Source organism: Nycticebus coucang, chromosome 22 (assembly GCF_027406575.1).
Source record: "Nycticebus coucang isolate mNycCou1 chromosome 22, mNycCou1.pri, whole genome shotgun sequence".
NCBI lineage: Eukaryota > Metazoa > Chordata > Mammalia > Primates > Lorisidae > Nycticebus > Nycticebus coucang.
In genome coordinates this window covers 18,168,036-18,185,950 of record NC_069801.1, presented here as the reverse complement: position 1 = coordinate 18,185,950, position 17,915 = coordinate 18,168,036, and the positions used below count along the sequence as shown (strand labels likewise).

Sequence of the window (17,915 nt, the reverse complement as noted above, 5' to 3'; positions counted from 1 at the left end):
AGGGGTCTTGAGACCAAGTTTGCGAACCACTGAGATACAAAATGATACAAAACGGTTGCATATCCAGAATGCTGTTAGCAACGAAGAACAAACGATTTATTTATTTATTTTTTATTTTTGGCCGGGGCTGTGTTTGAACCCACCACCTCCGGCATATGGGACTGGCGCCCTACTCCTTGAACCCCAGGCGCCGCCCAGAACAAGCGATTTAAATAACAACGGAGACTACAAGGAGAGGTTTGGTCGCAACCAGCAGGTTAAACGCAGATGGGTAAACGGAGGTGGGTTAAACAAAGATGAGCAGAGTGGGGCGAGGGGCCATGGCGTGCAGGGGTGCACCCGCCGGCATGCGGAAAGCACTGCAGGGACAGTCCCGGTTCTCCGCGACAGCACACACCTCCTTCTTTTTCACACTCCAAACAAAAAGCTGTTAGACAGGGATCTAACAAGAACTAGGACCAGTCAGGAAATTTCAGGACGGCCCCTCTGAGTTATATTAAAAGTCCGTCCACTTGGTAATCACTGTAAAGTTTAGCGTTGGAGCTTAAACACCTACTTCCTCACTGTAGGGAGAGGGCTAGTAAGTGTGGGGTGTGTGCCGGGCAGAAAAGGGCGGGAAAATGAAGAACTAAAGAAAGCAAGCGCTAACTGTAGGGGGAGGGGGAAGGCAACTCAAGAAGCCAATGAGACCGAGGCTACAGCGCGCGCACCTCCCCTCCGCATGCGCAGGCGCAAACCTGGTGATCTCGCGGGAAAGAGTCGTTGCCTGTCCCGGCGTTGTTTGGAGGTGGGGGGTAGTGGAGGCGGGAGTGAAGTCTCGCGAGAAGAGGCTGTAGCCGTAGCGGAGCTGTGTGGTTGTGTGTGTCTGAGGATCCGCCACTGGAACTGCGGACGGTTTGCTAAGCCCGTTAGTGCCCTGGGCCGAGACTCACCCCACGCCGTCATGTCCCGCTACCTGCGACCCCCTAACACGTCTCTGTTCGTCCGGAACGTGGCAGATGACACCAGGTAGGTACAGGGCAGGTACTGCGGGCCTACTCCAGGAGGCCGCAGGCGCACAGAGAGGATCCTAGCGGCGCCGGCGGCGGCGCCGAGCCGGGGGAGCGGAAGGGGTGAAGATGGCGGGTTCAGCGCCGAGACTAGGCCGCGCCGCTGGCCTCAGCCGCGGCGTGGGAGCGAGGGCGGAGCCCCTGCCCTAGCTGGGCCGCCGTGGGCATCGCGGGCCGCGTGGCGGGATTTTTGTTGCCCTTCCCCCTCCGCACTTCGAGGCCCCTTCCTTCCCGCTTCCTCTGCGTGCAGCCAGCCCCGGCTACTGTATTTGCGCGACCCAACATCGGCTCCCCATTGATTTGAAATTCACGTCCTTCGGCGTGCACGCCCCCTCGGCCCAGAGAGATATTTTTCTGTTTGAAAAAAGAATTGTGGTGAAATAACGGGATCGAGGAAGAGGAATATGGCGAACCATTTGCTACCTTTTTTTCTTTTTCTTAATTTTTGGTCCTTGTTAACTTGTGTGGTTTTTAATCTGTTGGAGACGTTTGGGAAAAGGGATGTTGAAATCAGTGGAGTTTTTTTTTTTTTTTTTTCAGTTAAATGCCCGTTTCCTGGAAATTCTGGTCACCCTTTTAGAAAAGAGGTTTTAGGTAGCCTTTACTATCAGCCCGTTGACTGCGAAATTAGATTAATCCATACCGACCTTAAATAGGTTTTGTTCTCACCAATTCCCTTAATTGTTTCGGGTTGCTTTTATATTTCAGAATCAACTTGGAAACAAGTAAGATGTTAGTTTTGGGTGTTTATTTCTTTGTTAGGCTTGTGATTGATTTTGTCTTAACTTTAAAAAGTTAGATATACTGTGACTTTAATTTTTCAGACCATGTCTACTGCATACCACTAAGTGATCCCCTTGCTAGAATTTTACTGTAGTAAAAATAAGTGGTATTTTTCGGAGTACTGGAGTTCATTTCATACAGTAAAAAAACATTAGTAAGGCTTATATACAACCTGATTGTTGTACCTTTTATGAAAAGTGCAAGCTGTGAATAAAAACAGTAGATTGTGATAGTTTCCTTATACTATGTGTCTTTTCCTGCTGATGTAAAATAATGATACATCTAATTATGAACTGCATTTTTGTCTTTCAAAGTCTTGGATCCTAGCTTCCTTTTACTAAAAAGGTTTATTTCCTGCATATCTTTCTTTTGTTTTTTTTTTTTTTTTTTTTAGAGACAGAGTTTAACTTTATTGCCCTTGTTAGAGTGCCGTGGCATCACACAGCTCACAGCAACCTCCAACTCCTGGGCTTAGGCGATTCTCCTGCCTCAGCCTCCCGAGTAGCTGGGACTACAGGTGCCCGCCACAACGCCCGCCTATTTTTTTGGTTGCAGTTTGGCTGGGGCGGGTTTGAACCCGCCACCCTCGGTATATGGGGCCGGCGCCCTACTCACTGAGCCACAGGCGCCGCCCTCCTGCATATCTTTCTATGCTCTTAGTTGGCTTTTAATGTTGAGATTTAGAAAGCTTGTTTGTTTCAGATCACCCAGGGATACTGCTGAGATCTGTGGGGTCACAATATTGTTAGCCATAGTCCCTTTCAGTGATTGAGATGCTACAGAAAGATAACTATTGCTTACAAAGAACCTCTTTTAAGGGCATGAACATAAAAATTTGAGGTCTTTTTATGATGTTTTAGGTCTGAAGATTTACGACGTGAATTTGGTCGTTATGGTCCTATAGTTGATGTGTATGTTCCACTTGATTTCTACACACGCCGTCCAAGAGGATTTGCTTATGTTCAATATCCTTTCTTCAGATGGCTGATTAGTGAGGGGTGTTGAAGTTTGAAATTCAAGTTTATGTAAGTGGTAACATCTAAAAAGTAGTTTATTTTTGTCCTCTTATAAATGTCTTATGTCTTCAAATTTTTGAAAATTGCTTCTGACTCACACATTGCTGTTTCTTAAAGTTAATCCAAAAATAGTAATATTTAAATTCCCATTCATGCTGCTAAAAACTCAAATCAGTGATTATATGTGATTTAAATTTGAATACACTCTGGTTGCTACCACATTTAAATATAAATCAATTAAAAGTTAATATGTTCTTGTGCTTAGCAATTAAAGTTTGGTATTCTTGTTTGTTAATTTGAATCACTTGATCGAAAACAAATTGTATAACAATGAGGTAAACTTCTTTAATATTGTCCCCTAATTTGCTGTCCTCTGTTGTTACCTCAGAGAATGTAAAGCTGTACAGTTATGGCGACCCCAAAGAGAAAGCATGAAAGAACCTTTAGAGTAGAGTTCAACACTTAAGGCAAGTAGACAAGCCAAAGACCTCTTAAGGATCAGGCTTGAAGAGAAGGGAGAGTTTGGGAAAAGAAAAAATAAAGAAAAGCTGGAAGAAGGACAAGCCTAATGGGAGACAAAGCCTCGCTTTATCTACAAAAGGGGGAAAAGGTTGTTTTTCAAAGTTAAAGATAAAGCCATCTGTCATATTTGGCCAAGCATCTCATGACAAGTCCTTCTGACAAGCACTTAAAGAGTTAAAGGTCAAGATGAAGTTGAATGATGGCCAAGATTAAAGGAGTCATACCTGATGTATCCTACAGAATAACTTTTTTTTTTTTTTTTTGAATGTTTTGTAAGCAGTTAATTTTCAAAATGATTCGGTTTGGTCTAGTGACAAAACCTGTAATTTGATTTGTGTGGGCTTTTGATGTTGTCATTGTGGTCTTGTATAAATGCACTCTCTTTTAGCTTATCAAGTTATAACAGGATGTAATATTGTTAAGATTCAATTCAGCATATTTTGGGTTTGAACTAGGTGGTTAGATAACACAGAGTAGCAGGTAGTGTGCTCTTTGGGGTAGCATAAGGTTCTGGGATCAAGCCACAAAGCTCTGCTTAAAGTAGAGATGGGTGCATGTACTGGGGACTATTTAGAAACAGCTCTGGTGTTCTTGTAGGGTCAGATCCACTAGAAATACTGTTTATTTCTAGATTTTAAAGTGGCTGCTGGAGATACACACAAACCCTTAACTTCTTGGAGTTTACCTCTGTGACGCCTACTGGCCTTGCACTGTGTTAGCACATCTGATCAGTTGGCCCTGAATAGGTTGCAGAAAGCCTTCTCCCTGGGTACCTAAAGAATACTTAATTAGGATCTGTGGGAAACTGGTATCTCACCTAGGATTTCAGGTAACCTTACCTCCTGACTTTGGTGAGATCCTCTCCCTGCAACAGCAAAGGTTTAGTCTGTGGACCTCAAGCTAGGAGAAACTCGCTGCTTAAATTCATTGGATCTGAAATTTAAGTTAGCAGAGAGCTAATGGAACTTAACGGGGAAAGGCCAAAAGCTACTTTTGCAGGGCCAGTGATCAAAGACAGTTGTGGGAATTCATTGCAGAATTCTGTTACAGAGAGGATCATAATTATATCTGGCTTGGTAAATAAAGTTGGCTGTGCATTCTGGCTTATAATGTTGACCTGATTTTACCTGGTTTGGAATGGCCTGGGAACCAAAGTCAGCAACAAAGTCAAGAGTGTGTAATACCAGAGCCAGAAAAGAGTGGTTATACAAAGAAAGCTACAGGAGGGTGATAATTTTTTATGTATACTTAGTAAATCTTTATGGTCTTTAAAATAGAAGGAAATAAGTAACAGGCTTATCAGTTTCATTTTTGGAAAGACCATGAAATTCATACTTCTCCATGACTGACATCAGAGTGATACTTGGTTGCCACTGTTGCTGCTCTCTTCAGCCTCACTCTTCTATCCCTGGCTTACCAGGTAAAGTAGAACCTTGCCGTCTATCCCAGGATTCTATTTTTGAGGGTAGCCCCAGAGAGGATGCTCTGTTCTCTTTAATAATTTTTATAGCTCTTCATGTAAATCCTTTAAAAAATTGTTATGTTCTGTCTCTTGGGGTAACAAAGTAATATAACCATTAAGTGAAGTTACTCTTTTTTAGTTTAAAGCCAAACTGCCTTAACCTTGAGGAATGTTCAGTTACAGTAATCAAGATTCTAAACTCCCCATCAGCCTTTTCCTTTTCATGTTGAAAGTCCAATTATCGTGACTTGGGAAAACCTCTCCTTCCTACACATAATGGCCTCAATAAGAGAGAGCTGGAAACCTGCTGCAGTCTTTTAATTCTTTTCAGAACAAAAAGTGGGAAGTCTAGTGAGGCAGACCATTTAGTCTCTGAAATAAAAGAACACTGGTATCAGACTTAAGGAGTATGTCACTTCAGGGATATTTTTTAATCAGCTTTCCAAATCTGCACTCTGGTGTTCTGTTTCAAATGTAACCAATAGAAATGTACAATTTAGAACAGTAGGAATTTTTTTTAAAGATAGAAGGAAAATCTGTGCCTGAACCTAACCTAGCTCCCTCTCCAAACCTTTTATAAATCAAGCATTGCCTTGAACATATACTTGCCTTCTGTGAGAATGAATGGTAGGTGGTTAAGGAAAGGAGCTAGGTTTGGACAATGTAACTGTAAAACCGGGGGTTCTCATAGTATTATTGCTGACATGAGGTGGGAGGACAGTGCAGCTCAGCTTCTCAGATCACAAAGGAGTACTAGCAGTTCTGCTTATTGCTAGTAAATATTATCTTGAAATTCTTGAATTGGAAAAGTCCTAAACCACTTCTTTGCTGGAAGCTGTATGTTTAATATTGTAGTTAGGGCTTTCCAGTCTAGGAATCCTTAATAATTGTTTGTTACTTCTTGATAGCATGCTTTTATAGTCTGCATGGATATAATTGCTTATTGTAGGAATTGTCTCTAGTATTGCCTGACTCTGTCTGGATACCCAGAAATGGCTAGAGTACCAGTCTTCCCTGTGCAAGGAAGACAACTACATGAATTGATAGTATTTCGTATATCTGTAAAAAACAGCAAAATATTAATTAAGTTAATGCTTTCATCTCTTGTAAGGTAAGACGTATTCTGCTTGCTTACACAAGAACTATTGGCATTTCCTTTTTTTCATTTGAAACAAATAAGTATGGAAAACAGTATTTTGGTTTTAAGAAATTTCTGTTTTAGCATACAGCATAGCACTTTTTTTGTCTTACGAAGTTAATTATTACAATTAAGAAAAACTTTGATAGGACATGTTGGTGATTCAGCTATAACATGTTATTTCTATAATAACATTACAATATATATTCAGAACATGTATGTTCAAAATATATATGTTTTCAGAAACATGCTTTAGAAAATCCCAACTGTTTATACAATTAAGTGTTAATGGCTGAATCTGCCAACTAGTAAGTGGTGTCTGATTTTTCTAAAACAATATTGGGAGATTATTAATTTTTCCAGGCTTACCACCTGAACTTTCATTCATTATCAAAGTTTACAAAACTTCCCAAGCCCCTTAACATTTAGCACATTTGAGGATGTTCGTGATGCTGAAGATGCTTTGCATAATTTGGACAGAAAATGGATTTGTGGACGTCAGATTGAAATACAGTTTGCACAGGGAGATCGGAAGAGTAAGTACCCAAACGCCTAACATATAAATGTATTGTTTTTAGACAGTGTTCTTGAGATTTTTTTTTTATTAAAGCAATTTGTGCATCTCAAAATCCAAAAGACTTTTAAGAAAACAGTGTCTTGAATACTTCATATTTTTCAGATGGATTACAAAGATTCAGACTAGGTATAGCTAAGATGTGGAGATCAGAATGCCTGAAATATGTTTGAATTCTTTAGGAAGTTGATCATACAGGCATAGGCCAGATGTTAGCTGCATGCAGATAATGTAGGACTATGAATAGAATGGAATAGAAATCTTACAATTACCTTGTCTTGGGCATGATACTAATAGAGACTGAAGTAGCTGCTGAAGAGGAGGAACACTCAGGTAGGCACAATCTATTGGTTCTCTGGTTCTTGAGTTGGGTAATAGGTTCCTAGGTATTCATTTTGTTACTTATATGTACTTATACCCATACATAAAGTATCTGCTTTGTAGAATTGCATGAGATAATACAACAATTGAGGACTGCCCAGGGGTATGGGTGTGTGTAAGACATTCAATGTTAGCACTTTCACTTTTTTTTTTTTGAGACAGTCCCACTGTGTCACCCTTGGTGTAGAGTGCTGTGGCATCACAGCTCGCAGCAACCTCAAACTCTTGGGCTTTCTCTTGCTTCCGCCTTCCAAGTAGCTGGAACTATAGGCACCCGTCACAATGCCCGGCTATTTTTTGTTGCAGTTGTTGTTTAGCTGGCCCAGGCCTGGTTTAAACCCACCAGCCTCCGTGTATGTGGCTGGCACCGTAACTACTGTGCTACAGGTGTTGAGCCTCTTCCATTTATTTTATTTTATTTATTTTTTTGGTCAGAGTGTTAGAACTATAATTATATATTAATGCATTTTGACATTGCACATTGTTCATAGGCCACCAGTAAGTATTTTGTTATTGTTAATTGTTTTTCTTATTAAATGGAAGCCTTGGCAGGATAATTACAAACCAGTGTGTGGTTCAAAAGCCATTTGTTTTTTTTGTGGGGGGAGGGGGTTAAAGGAAAATGGTTTACAATCAATTTTTTTTTGTAGTTTATGTTTCTTTATAAATTTGTTTTTTATTTTCAAATTAATAAGAGGATACAAATTTAAGGTTACCTTGTGCTCACTTCCAGGGTAAGTTCCATTTGTAAAATAGCGCCATTTATATTTTAATTTGGAATTTTAAAAATCCTTTTATGGTGTAGATTCCTAATGTCAAAGTAGTTGTCTTTTTCTTTCTTTCTTTCTTTTTTTTTTTTAAGTGAGTTCTTTGTCGCCCAGGCTATAGTGCAGTGGAGCGGGGTCATAGCTCAGTGAAACCTCAGACGCCTAGGCTCAAGCCATCCTCCCTGTCTCATCTTCCTGAAGTGCTGGGGTTATACACATGAGCCAATATGATACATTCTTGAGAGTGTAACCTCATAACCTTTAACAAGATTAATATTCACAGTCAGCCTGACCTAGCCCAAGAAAGAAATGAAGACTAAGTTGTGCTGTAGGTCTGCATGTCACACCAAAACTAGAGAAATCTCTAAAAACAGAATCCAAAACACATACACACTTCCCTTGGTGTTTAAGAGAAGGGGGTACAGGAATGTTTTTGAGGCAGAATCTCAGTCAGTTGCCCTGGGTAGAGTGCAGTGTTGTCATCATAGCTCATAACAGCAGTTTCAAACTCTAGGGCTCAAGTGACCCTCTTGTCTCAGCCTGCCAGTACCTGGGGCTACAGGAGCCTGCCGCAATGCCTGGCTAATTTTTGTATTTTTAGTAGAGATGGGATCTCACTCTTGCTCAGACCTGGTCTCCTGAGTTCAGGTGATCCACCCACTTCGGCCTCCCAGTGTGCTAAGATTACAGGCATGAGTCACCACACCCAGCCAGAAATTTTTTTTTAATTGAGGACTTCAATACTAAGTTTTTAATATTTCTAAATATTTCTGTTTTGTGTATTCCCTAGCACCAAATCAGATGAAAGCCAAGGAAGGAAGAAATGTGTACAGTTCTTCACGCTATGATGATTATGATAGGTACAGACGTTCTAGAAGCCGAAGTTATGAAAGGAGGAGATCAAGAAGTCGATCTTTTGATTACAACTATAGAAGATCCTATAGTCCTAGAAAGTAAGTGTGATGTGTAACACCATGGTTTCTTTTTCAAAGATGTATTAGCATTTAATTTTTTTTCCTTTTTGGTTTTACTTTCAATTATATACATTGAATGCTTCGTTGATTCCGAAAATATTTAGTGTTTCATTTTAAAAGTTTTATGGTTCATGTTTAATTAGAAACTTTGGCTCTTTATAAATAGACATTTGTCACTGTTTGTTTTTCTGATGTGCTTTTTAGCAGTAGACCGACTGGAAGACCACGGCGTAGCAGAAGCCATTCCGACAATGATAGGTAAATAATTTTGCTTTGAAAAAAAGACTCATACATTTTTCAATTTCGGAGTGAACTTTTGCTCTAAAAATAACATTTGATTACTATAGAATCTAATTTTTACTCTAATTATATCTCTCCTCTGTTTTAAAAGATTCAAACACCGAAATCGATCTTTTTCAAGATCTAAATCCAATTCAAGATCACGGTCCAAGTCCCAGCCCAAGAAAGAAATGAAGGCTAAATCACGTTCTAGGTCTGCATCTCACACCAAAACTAGAGGCACCTCTAAAACAGATTCCAAAACACATTATAAGTCTGGCTCAAGATATGAAAAGGAATCAAGGAAAAAAGAACCACCTAGATCCAAATCTCAGTCAAGATCACAGTCTAGGTCTAGGTCAAAATCTAGATCAAGGTCTTGGACTAGTCCTAAGTCCAGTGGCCACTGATAGTTCAAACCATGATAATTTTTAGGCATGTATCATTCATTTACTCATAGTTTGGTTTACTTAAATTATCAGGAATACAATGTTGCAATGATGCTTAAAAAACACTTGTTAGTTTTCCCTGTACCAGGCAATGGTTATAATTAAAATATGCTGTTGAGAAGCCACTCTTAAGAGTCCAGTTTGTTTAATGTTATGGGCAGCTACCAATTTGTGGTGTCTCTGTATATTTTTGTAAAGATTCTCATTTTTTATGCTTGAAGTATTTGGTGAAAAGATGTTGGTTGACCATAATTTGCAACATTGTCTTATTAAAAATAAACTTTCATATTCATATTTGGTAGAACTGTTAACCTAGAAATGTAGCTTGCTAATAAGGTAGAATGATACAAAAGCGAAGTTGTAGCCACAGTACAACACTGACTGCTCAGACACATTTAGGTTCAGGGTGGACCTTTATGTCTTTGCAAGATGTTTAGGCCCCTGGTAATAGTTTATTTATGATGCAGTACGGAATAGTTCTTTTGTTAACCCTTCTATCTTGGGGAATGATGCCAACTGGGTTGCGTTAGTCAGGGAGATTGAGTTTTTGACTGAAACATGGAGCCTTCACTGCTTTTTTTTCTGGTTTCTATGAAAATTTAGAACATACAATACATTGGAAAAACTCACCTTAAAATTTGAGCAGGTCAATGATGGCAGGAATAATTTTAAGGGGAAAAGGATAATCTTATGTAGTTACGCTAAAATTTAAGGAATATTGTTGATCATACTGTTGATTAGTTTTCTTACTGCTATTAGAAGCAAGTAAATTGTTTTGTAGTAGGTTGTGTGTGTGTGTGTGTGTGTGTGCGCGCGCACATAGTGTAAAAGAAATGAATTTTGATGCTTATAGCACTTGGCGTGTGCATTTGTATCAAAATTTGCCTGCTGCTTTGTGAGGGAGGCTTGCTCTTCACATCTCAGTTTATTTACTATGAGGCAAGTTGAAAGACAGCATTCTCATTCTAGGTGATTCTGTGGTGCCATGAAGTTTAAAGTAGTTTTGCAAAAAGGATTAGTCCATTTTAAAAAAGTCACATCTCTGAGTTTTTTATTATTAATGTGTAGTACCCAGCTAAAAATGAAGAAGTAATACCCTTCCCGTTTATAATTTCTAGTATTTCTCTGAAAGATCATTTTGGAGGCAAAAGTGACTTGACATGTCCCATCTCATTTCAGAATAAAAAGGTAGCATCTTTAAAGATCTCAGATTGCTTATTTGCAGACATAAGTGAGAATTATTGGGGGAAATGATTTCCTTTTAGAGGATTACTTTTTTCAATTTTGTTTTCAGTAATCTAGGCTTTGCCTGTAAAGAACAAAAAGATGGTTTTTAAATACTATTTGTGGAATGTGTTTAAAGGATTGATTCTAGAACCTTTGTATATTTGATAGTATTTCTAACTTTTCATTTCTTTACTGTTTGCAGTTAATGTTCATGTTCTGCTATGCAATCATTTATATGCACGTTTCTTTAATTTTTTTAGATTTTCCTGGATGTATAGTTTAAACAACAAAAAGTCTATTTAAAACTGTAGCAGTAGTTTGCAGTTCTAGCAAGGAGGAAAGTTGTGGGGTTAAACTTTGTATTTTCTTTCTTATAGAAGCTTCTAAAAAGGTATTTTTATATGTTCTTTTTAACAAATATTGTGTACAACCTTTAAAACATCAATGTTTGGATCAAAACAAGACCCAGCTTATTTTCTGCTTGCTGTAAATTAAGCAAACATGCTATAATAAAAACAAAATGAAGGAAATAATGATTAACTGGAATTATTATAGTATTAAATATGATTCTAAAATAACAGTGGAAATAGTCCTTTGTAGATTTAGGGATACTTTTAATCAGAATTGCACTAGGCACAACTAACATTTACTTTGGAGATGATAGAACTTGCCAGAAAGCTACATCTTTTCATATTACTTAAGAATTCATTATGTAATGTCAAAGTTGTTTCATGATTGTTTATTAAGCCTCTTGGGTTAAGTAACATATAAAGAGGTTATTTGGTAGTATTAAGATATATATTAAAATGAAGTTTGGTTCAGCTAATTATAAGTTTATACTTCATTATTGGGTGGATCAATAATTCTGCTCTTCCCTTTTCTAAACAAGATACATTGGGCTTTCTGTCTATGGCATGATATAAATCCTTTTTCATTGAATGTTGATGAGCAGTTATACTAAGTGATAACCACTTGGGAAAAAGGGTAGGTGTTTTGTGGTTTGAATTCTAGCTACTTTATGACAATTATAGCTCATGATTTATTAAGTATTTATGATGTGCCAGATACTTCAAAAGGCTTTGTGTTGTTAACTCATTTACTCTTCACAAAACATGAGAAAGCTAACTTTTATTTCCCCTGTATTCCAGATAAACTAAGGCACCAAGAAAAGATTATAAAAGGGAGAGGCAGGATTTGAGCCCAGGCCTGGTCCTTAGGTTTTTGTGTGTGTGTGTTTTTAGGTTTTTGTTGTTGTTTTTTCCAAACCGTAATTTGAGAGAAGTAGGTCTAGGAGATAGATAGCCCATTGAAATTGTTCTTAGTCTCTATATATAGAACTAGAAAGGCTGATGTTTTTGTTTTTTTTTTTTTTAATTTAGTCAGCTTATTTTTAGACCCTGACTATATAGTTCTTGAGAACTATATGTTTCTAAATTGACATACCTAACAGTTTCAAAAGGTTTATAGTTTATAGTTGAACCCATGATGGTTAGGATCCTACTGATAATTGATGAGGATCTTTACATAGTGTTTTAAGTTAATTTCAGGTTACATAGTTGAGTTCTGCGCTTACTGAATACTTTCTGTGTGTCTGGCACTGGGCTCAATATTAAATAGAGTGATCGTATCAACAATCAAGTGAGGGCTGAGACTTCACCTCTCCTTTTACTTAAGATCTCTGCATTTTTTTTTTTTTTTTTGAAGCCAAGTAAGCAAGAAGAAAAATGAGAGATAATGCTTCAGTGAGAGAGGAAAGGTGCTACATACAGTATGCGCTGTTAAGTTACAACCCAGGGAAGAGACCTGGGAACTATTGTATTATTCTCTTGAAAATTTGGCCCAGTAAGCTGCTACATCCAGTTCAACTAACAAAATCCTGTATACCACAGAGAAGAATAAAGAAAACCAAACTGACAAACATCCTTCTTTTATTTAAGACCAAACTGCAGCTGGAATACCCAGTACAGTTCTGCTTACTACACTTCAAGAAAGATCTGAAAGCGGATAAAGAACCAAAGAAGGGCAGTTCAAGCGACCAAAGGGTGGGTGGAAGGTGCTGCAGTATGAATACTGTATGAATATTTTGACTCTGGTCTGAAAAGATAAAAGAATGTTATCGAAAACTACATGGAATAATTGAAGTCCCTTCAAGTTTGAAAGTAAGCATTTTAGGACAAATAAAAGGAAATTCAACTTTGTACTTGTGGAAACTAATCCCTAAATATGAATAGGTTTATATTGATTCATGGGTAACAGGTCCAAAATAAATTATTGGAAACTAGAATGTCTGGATATCAAGGAAGACAGCCATAGTCTCTTACAGTGCCTCTATTGGTCTGTCTCAAACCGAATTCGGTGGGGAAAAGGTATGGTCCAATATAAACTTTCTTAGTTGTTTCTTAAAAGTCAGTTCTATTTTCACCATTATTGGCAAATCTTGCCTTTGTTTATTTCGGTGCCAGTGTTTTCACTTAATCATTTGGTTTGTTGGCATCTGAGTTTACTTATACACCACATTCAGTTTACATCTTCCTCAACTACTCTTCCCCAGGTAAATTCTGATTATACTTGACATCCAGCCAAGAGGGCCCATCTCTTCTCAATTTCTAATCAGTATGTTTAGCAAATATTTATTGAGCCCTTACTGTGGGCAAAACATTGTACTGGATAATTGGGGAGAAAATAGGTAATTCCCTTATTCAATAAATGTCTACTGAGCACAATCTAGTGAATCATTATAGTATGGCCTCATTGTTTTGTTTGAGGTGTATTAGTCATAAAAATATTTTATACCGGTCATATCTTGTAATTATAAAACCCAGTATACTTTCAAAAATAAGTAATTTTGTGGTTATCTGCCATTTAAAAGTATCCAGTGTTTGCATCCCATTATTACAAATAATGAAAAATGTTTTAATCTGTAATAAACTGGTTTATTGTGCAGTGACTGTAATATACTAGAGTTATATTAAACTGCTAACTGCCTCATCAAACACATATTAGGAAATAATCCCAAAATTAAGTATTTAACTTTGCATTAGATATCAAGGAGACACTGGGTGCTATAATTAGATTATTTTGAGGCAGACAGCTGTTGTCCCAACTGATTTAGTATGTTGTGTAATTGAGAAAATGTTCACCAGATTATACTTTTTAGTGATTTACATGTACATTTATAGGGGACATGTTCTGTGTATAGTGAATAAATAACTTTTATAGTATCACAAAATGTTTTGGATTCCTTAGTTCCTTACTAGGATATGAAGTTTGTTTACCTATATACATTGACTTCATCACATAATTTTTGCCATATACTTAAAATTTTTCATATAAAGTGAATTCATCTAAAAGTATGGAAATTGGCTTGGTGCCTGTAGCTCACTGGCTAGGCGTGGGCCACATACACCAGGGATGTCAGGTTGGAACCCAGCCCGGGCCTGCCAAAAACAATAACAACTATAAAAAAAAGCTGGGTGTTGTGGCGGGCACCTGTAGTCAACACTTACTTCAGGAGGCTGAGGCAAGAGAAAGGCTTAATCCTAAGAGTTTGACTTTGCTGTGAGCTGTGATGCCACTGAGGGAGGCATAGTGAAACTATCTCAAAAAAAAAAAAAAAAATAGAAGTATGGAAATGAAGTTTAAGCCTTCAAAGTTACAACAGTTTCAAAAGTATACCATAATATACTTAAGGAAGATAGGAAGTGAAGGTATTTTTAGCCCTATTTTTTTTGTTTGTTTTTGTTTTTGTAGAGACAGAGTCTCACTTTATGGCCCTTGGTAGAGTGCCGTGGCCTCACACAGCTCACAGCAACCTTCAACTCCCGGGCTTAAGCGATTCTCCTGCCTCAGCCTCCCAAGTAGCTGGGACTAGGCGCCCGCCACAACACCCGGCCATTCTTTGGTTGCAGTTTGGCCGGGGCCGGGTTTGAACCCGCCACCCTCGGTATATGGGGCCGGCGCCCCACCAACTGAGCCACAGGTGCCGCCCTATTTTTACTTTTTTTAAAGAGATATTCCCCAGGCTAAAGTGCAGTGGGGTCATCATGGCTCACTGCAGCTTCCAGTTCCTGGGCTCAGGCAGTCCTGCCTCAGCCTCTTAAATAGTTGGGACTATAGGTGTGAACCATCAAGCCCAGGTAATTTTTTTTTTTTTTTGGTACAGACAGGGTCTTATTGCCCAGGCTGATCCTCAAACTCTTGGGCTCAAGTGGTCCTCCCTGATTGGCTTCCCAAAGTGCTAGGGTTGCAGTGCATATGGCCACTGTGCCTGGCCCCATTAAAAGTTTTTTGTAACGTGCCCAAAATCACACAAGTGACAGATCCTAGGTTAGGGTCCATAATTTTTACTTGGTTCATCTTCATTGCTGTTTTAGGGCTTTTTTTAATCAAATGGGGAAATGTTTTTATAGAGACAGAACATGGAGATAATAAAATTGATATGGATTGTAGCGTTTATTTAGAGCAAAGATGACTGTAGATTTAATTATACAAAAGGTTTCGTTTCATGCCTTTACGTGATCATACCATTGAGGTGGTGATTGTTGTGGATCAAGGTTTTGTGTATTTTTTAAAAAAGTATGGCTCGGTACCCATAGCACAGTGGTTACAGCACCAGCCACATACAGCAAGGGTGGCAGGTTCGGAGCCGGGCCATACCACCTAAACAACTGTAACAAAAAAACACAGCCAGGCATTGTGGCGGGCGCCTGTAGTCCTAGCTACTTGGGAGGCTGAGGCAAGAGAATTGCTTAAGCCCAAGAGTTGGAGGTTGCTGTGAGCTGTGACACTACGGCACTCTACTAAGGGTGACATAGTGAGACTCTATCTCAAAAAAATAAATAAAAACATAGTATGTAGAGTTAATACATGTTTTGCTCACTACCTACCTCCGTTTCTTTTTAAATTATGGTTAAAACACTCAAATTGAAAGAATAAGTTTCGGGCAGCACCTGTGGCTCAAGGAGTAAGGCGCCGACCTCATATACCAGGGGTAGAGGGTTCAAGCCTGGCCCTGGCCAAAACCGCCAAAGGAAAAAAAAAAGAATTTCATGTTCAGTTGAGATTTTGTTCAAAAAAATATTGGTGAATACATAAGTTTGATCACCATACTTGATAGTTCTATAAGGTCTTAATAAGGTAAATCAGAAAAGGCCTGTGTGATTTTGGCACTGCTGAATTCAAGTTAATTGCTTTAGGGTTTTTCTGTGGTGGTTTCTGGTCATACTCAATACAACATTGATCATGTAAATATGCCTAAAACACTCCTGGGAAATGGATACTATTCCCATTTTACAGATTAGAAAATTGTTTGCAATAGGTTTCCCAGTTACACTGTTCATTCCTCACAACTTACAAGCTAATGGATAACTTTTCTGCATGAGAAAGATGAAATGTAACCCAAGATCTCACAGCTGACATGGCTCAAGAGACTTTCATTCTGGCTTTCCAAATTTTAGATCTCTTGTATTTTCCCATAGTATTGCATTTTAGTTATTATCTTCCTATTTATGAAGCCTGAGAATATATTCTGAAATGGGGAGGCTGACTTGAGTGATAGATAGCTCAGGAATAAATTTAGTGGCATTCTACTGGGAGGACCATTCAAAGCTTTTCAGTTGTCCAAGGAGTAAACTTTTCATTTTAGAATTCAGGGGTGTCCAACCTGTGGCCAAGAACAAATCCTAAACTTATCTAAATTTGTGTGTGTGTTTTTGGGGTTTTTTTTGTTTGTTTTTGGTGGAACTTGATTGCAGGGTTCTCAAGTGTGAACTTTGTAGACAACAGTTGTGTCACAATGTCACATAAAGTAAACATACATGCTCTCACTATTTGTATGCATCCTTCCAAGCGCAGTGGAATTAACACCATCAGCAGTTACATGCGGTCATGGTGACTTGTCAAGACAGCGATTATCAATATTTCAACGTACCATCGCAACATTGGTCGTTTAATATTGAGAAGTCAGGTAAACATTTCTACTGGATCATTTGGGTACTTTCACCCCCCCGTGGTGCCTCACACATTGCCCACAGCACTTTACAATTTATCCCTGCATCTGCAGCTAAGGATGTGGAAGGGCCCAAACCTTGCTTTCAATTTTCTTGTCAGTTAGTTTTCATAACAAAAGTAAATATAGTCCCTTATCTATTATTATTGATTTAATCCCAGTATAGTTTCCAGTGTCTCAAAAGAAAACAGAACCCTAAAAAAGAAAAATCACAGATGAAGCAATATTGTTGAATGAAAAGTAAACAGCTACTTTTTTTGTGAAGCAATTAGCAAGGCACTCTGCTTAATTTGTAGGGAATTTGTGCAAGTTTTCAAAGACTGTAATTTGAAAAGGCATTAATTACATTGTGTCTAAGGACAACATAGAACTGGAAAAAGCCTGTCTTAACAAAAAATTGTTTTTAAGTTATAATTCATATAGAATCCATTGTAAAAGCTAGTTATGTGGTAGCGTATTTAATAGCCAAATTCATAAGCAACATATGGAGAACATGGCTGATATAATTTGCCCTGAAGGGGGGTTGACTATTTCTAAAATCAGTTTCTCTCACCAGACTATAGCCAGGCAAATTAAAGAAATTAGGATATTTATCAAAAGAGGTTTGGAGAGTAAAGCTACTGATTTTAAATTACATGCTTTGGCAATGGATGACAGCACTGATGCTACAAATATGGCTCAACTTAGTATGTTTATTAGAGGTACTGATGACCAACATAATGTCTGAAAAAATAGCTTGCTTAATGCCATTACAAGACAACTGAAGGGATTCATACGAAGTAAAAAAAAAAAAAAAAAATGTCAAAGCCATTTTATTTGCCCATTGTCAGTGTATCTGGTATAGTTACTGATGGTGCCCTAGCAATGGTAGGTAAAGAGAGGGACTTGTAAAATTAATGATGATGATGCAGTTGCTCGTGTTTGATGAAGTATTACATAGTGCATCAAGAAAATGTACGTGCAAAAGCTTTGAAAATGGATAACGTCATGCAAATCATTGTCAAGACTGAATTCCGTAAGGGCCAAGGGATTGAATCATCGCCATTTCCAGTTACTCCTTAGAAGTATTGATGCTGACTATAATGATGACATTGACTTTTTGGAAGTATGATGGCTAAGCTGAAACCATATGTTCAAAAGATTTCATGATTTGCAATATGCTGTCAAGTTATTTATGGTATAAAAAACCTACTTTGTGCCAGAATTTGATGAAAACTAGCTTACAGATTCAGCATTTTTAGTGGATATAACCACTCATTTCAGTGAGTTAAACATGTGTCTTCAAAG

The 17,915-nt window shown here is 38.2% G+C and overlaps 1 protein-coding gene across 10 annotated transcripts; it reads left to right on the top strand.

Moving 5' to 3' along the window:
- The first annotated feature begins 742 nt into the window (after positions 1-742).
- Positions 743-13,850, top strand: SRSF10 (serine and arginine rich splicing factor 10). 10 transcript variants are annotated; one of them, XM_053575127.1, is made up of 7 exons: positions 743-1,008; positions 2,693-2,799; positions 6,405-6,506; positions 8,483-8,645; positions 8,871-8,924; positions 9,058-9,159; positions 12,559-13,850. In XM_053575127.1, exons 1-7 carry the CDS (start codon positions 944-946, stop codon positions 12,617-12,619), a joined length of 654 nt encoding a protein of 217 aa, XP_053431102.1. In that variant the 5' UTR covers positions 743-943; the 3' UTR covers positions 12,620-13,850. The 10 variants fall into 10 exon arrangements, with proteins under 10 accessions (XP_053431102.1, XP_053431095.1, XP_053431098.1 ...); XM_053575120.1 differs by lacking the exon at positions 9,058-9,159 and having other exon boundaries at positions 8,874-8,924; XM_053575123.1 differs by lacking the exon at positions 9,058-9,159 and having other exon boundaries at positions 8,874-8,924; positions 12,326-13,850.
- Positions 13,851-17,915: the final 4,065 nt, after the last annotated feature.

Bases quoted from the DNA above. Each gene is read 5' to 3' on its own strand.
- SRSF10 (XM_053575117.1), top strand. From the start codon at position 944: ATGTCCCGCTACCTGCGACCCCCTAACACGTCTCTGTTCGTCCGGAAC. The intron at 2,800-6,404 runs ATCCTTTCTTCA...CATTTAGCACAT, and splicing joins AGGATTTGCTTATGTTCAAT to TTGAGGATGTTCGTGATGCT. The intron at 6,507-8,482 runs GTAAGTACCCAA...TGTATTCCCTAG, and splicing joins TGCACAGGGAGATCGGAAGA to CACCAAATCAGATGAAAGCC.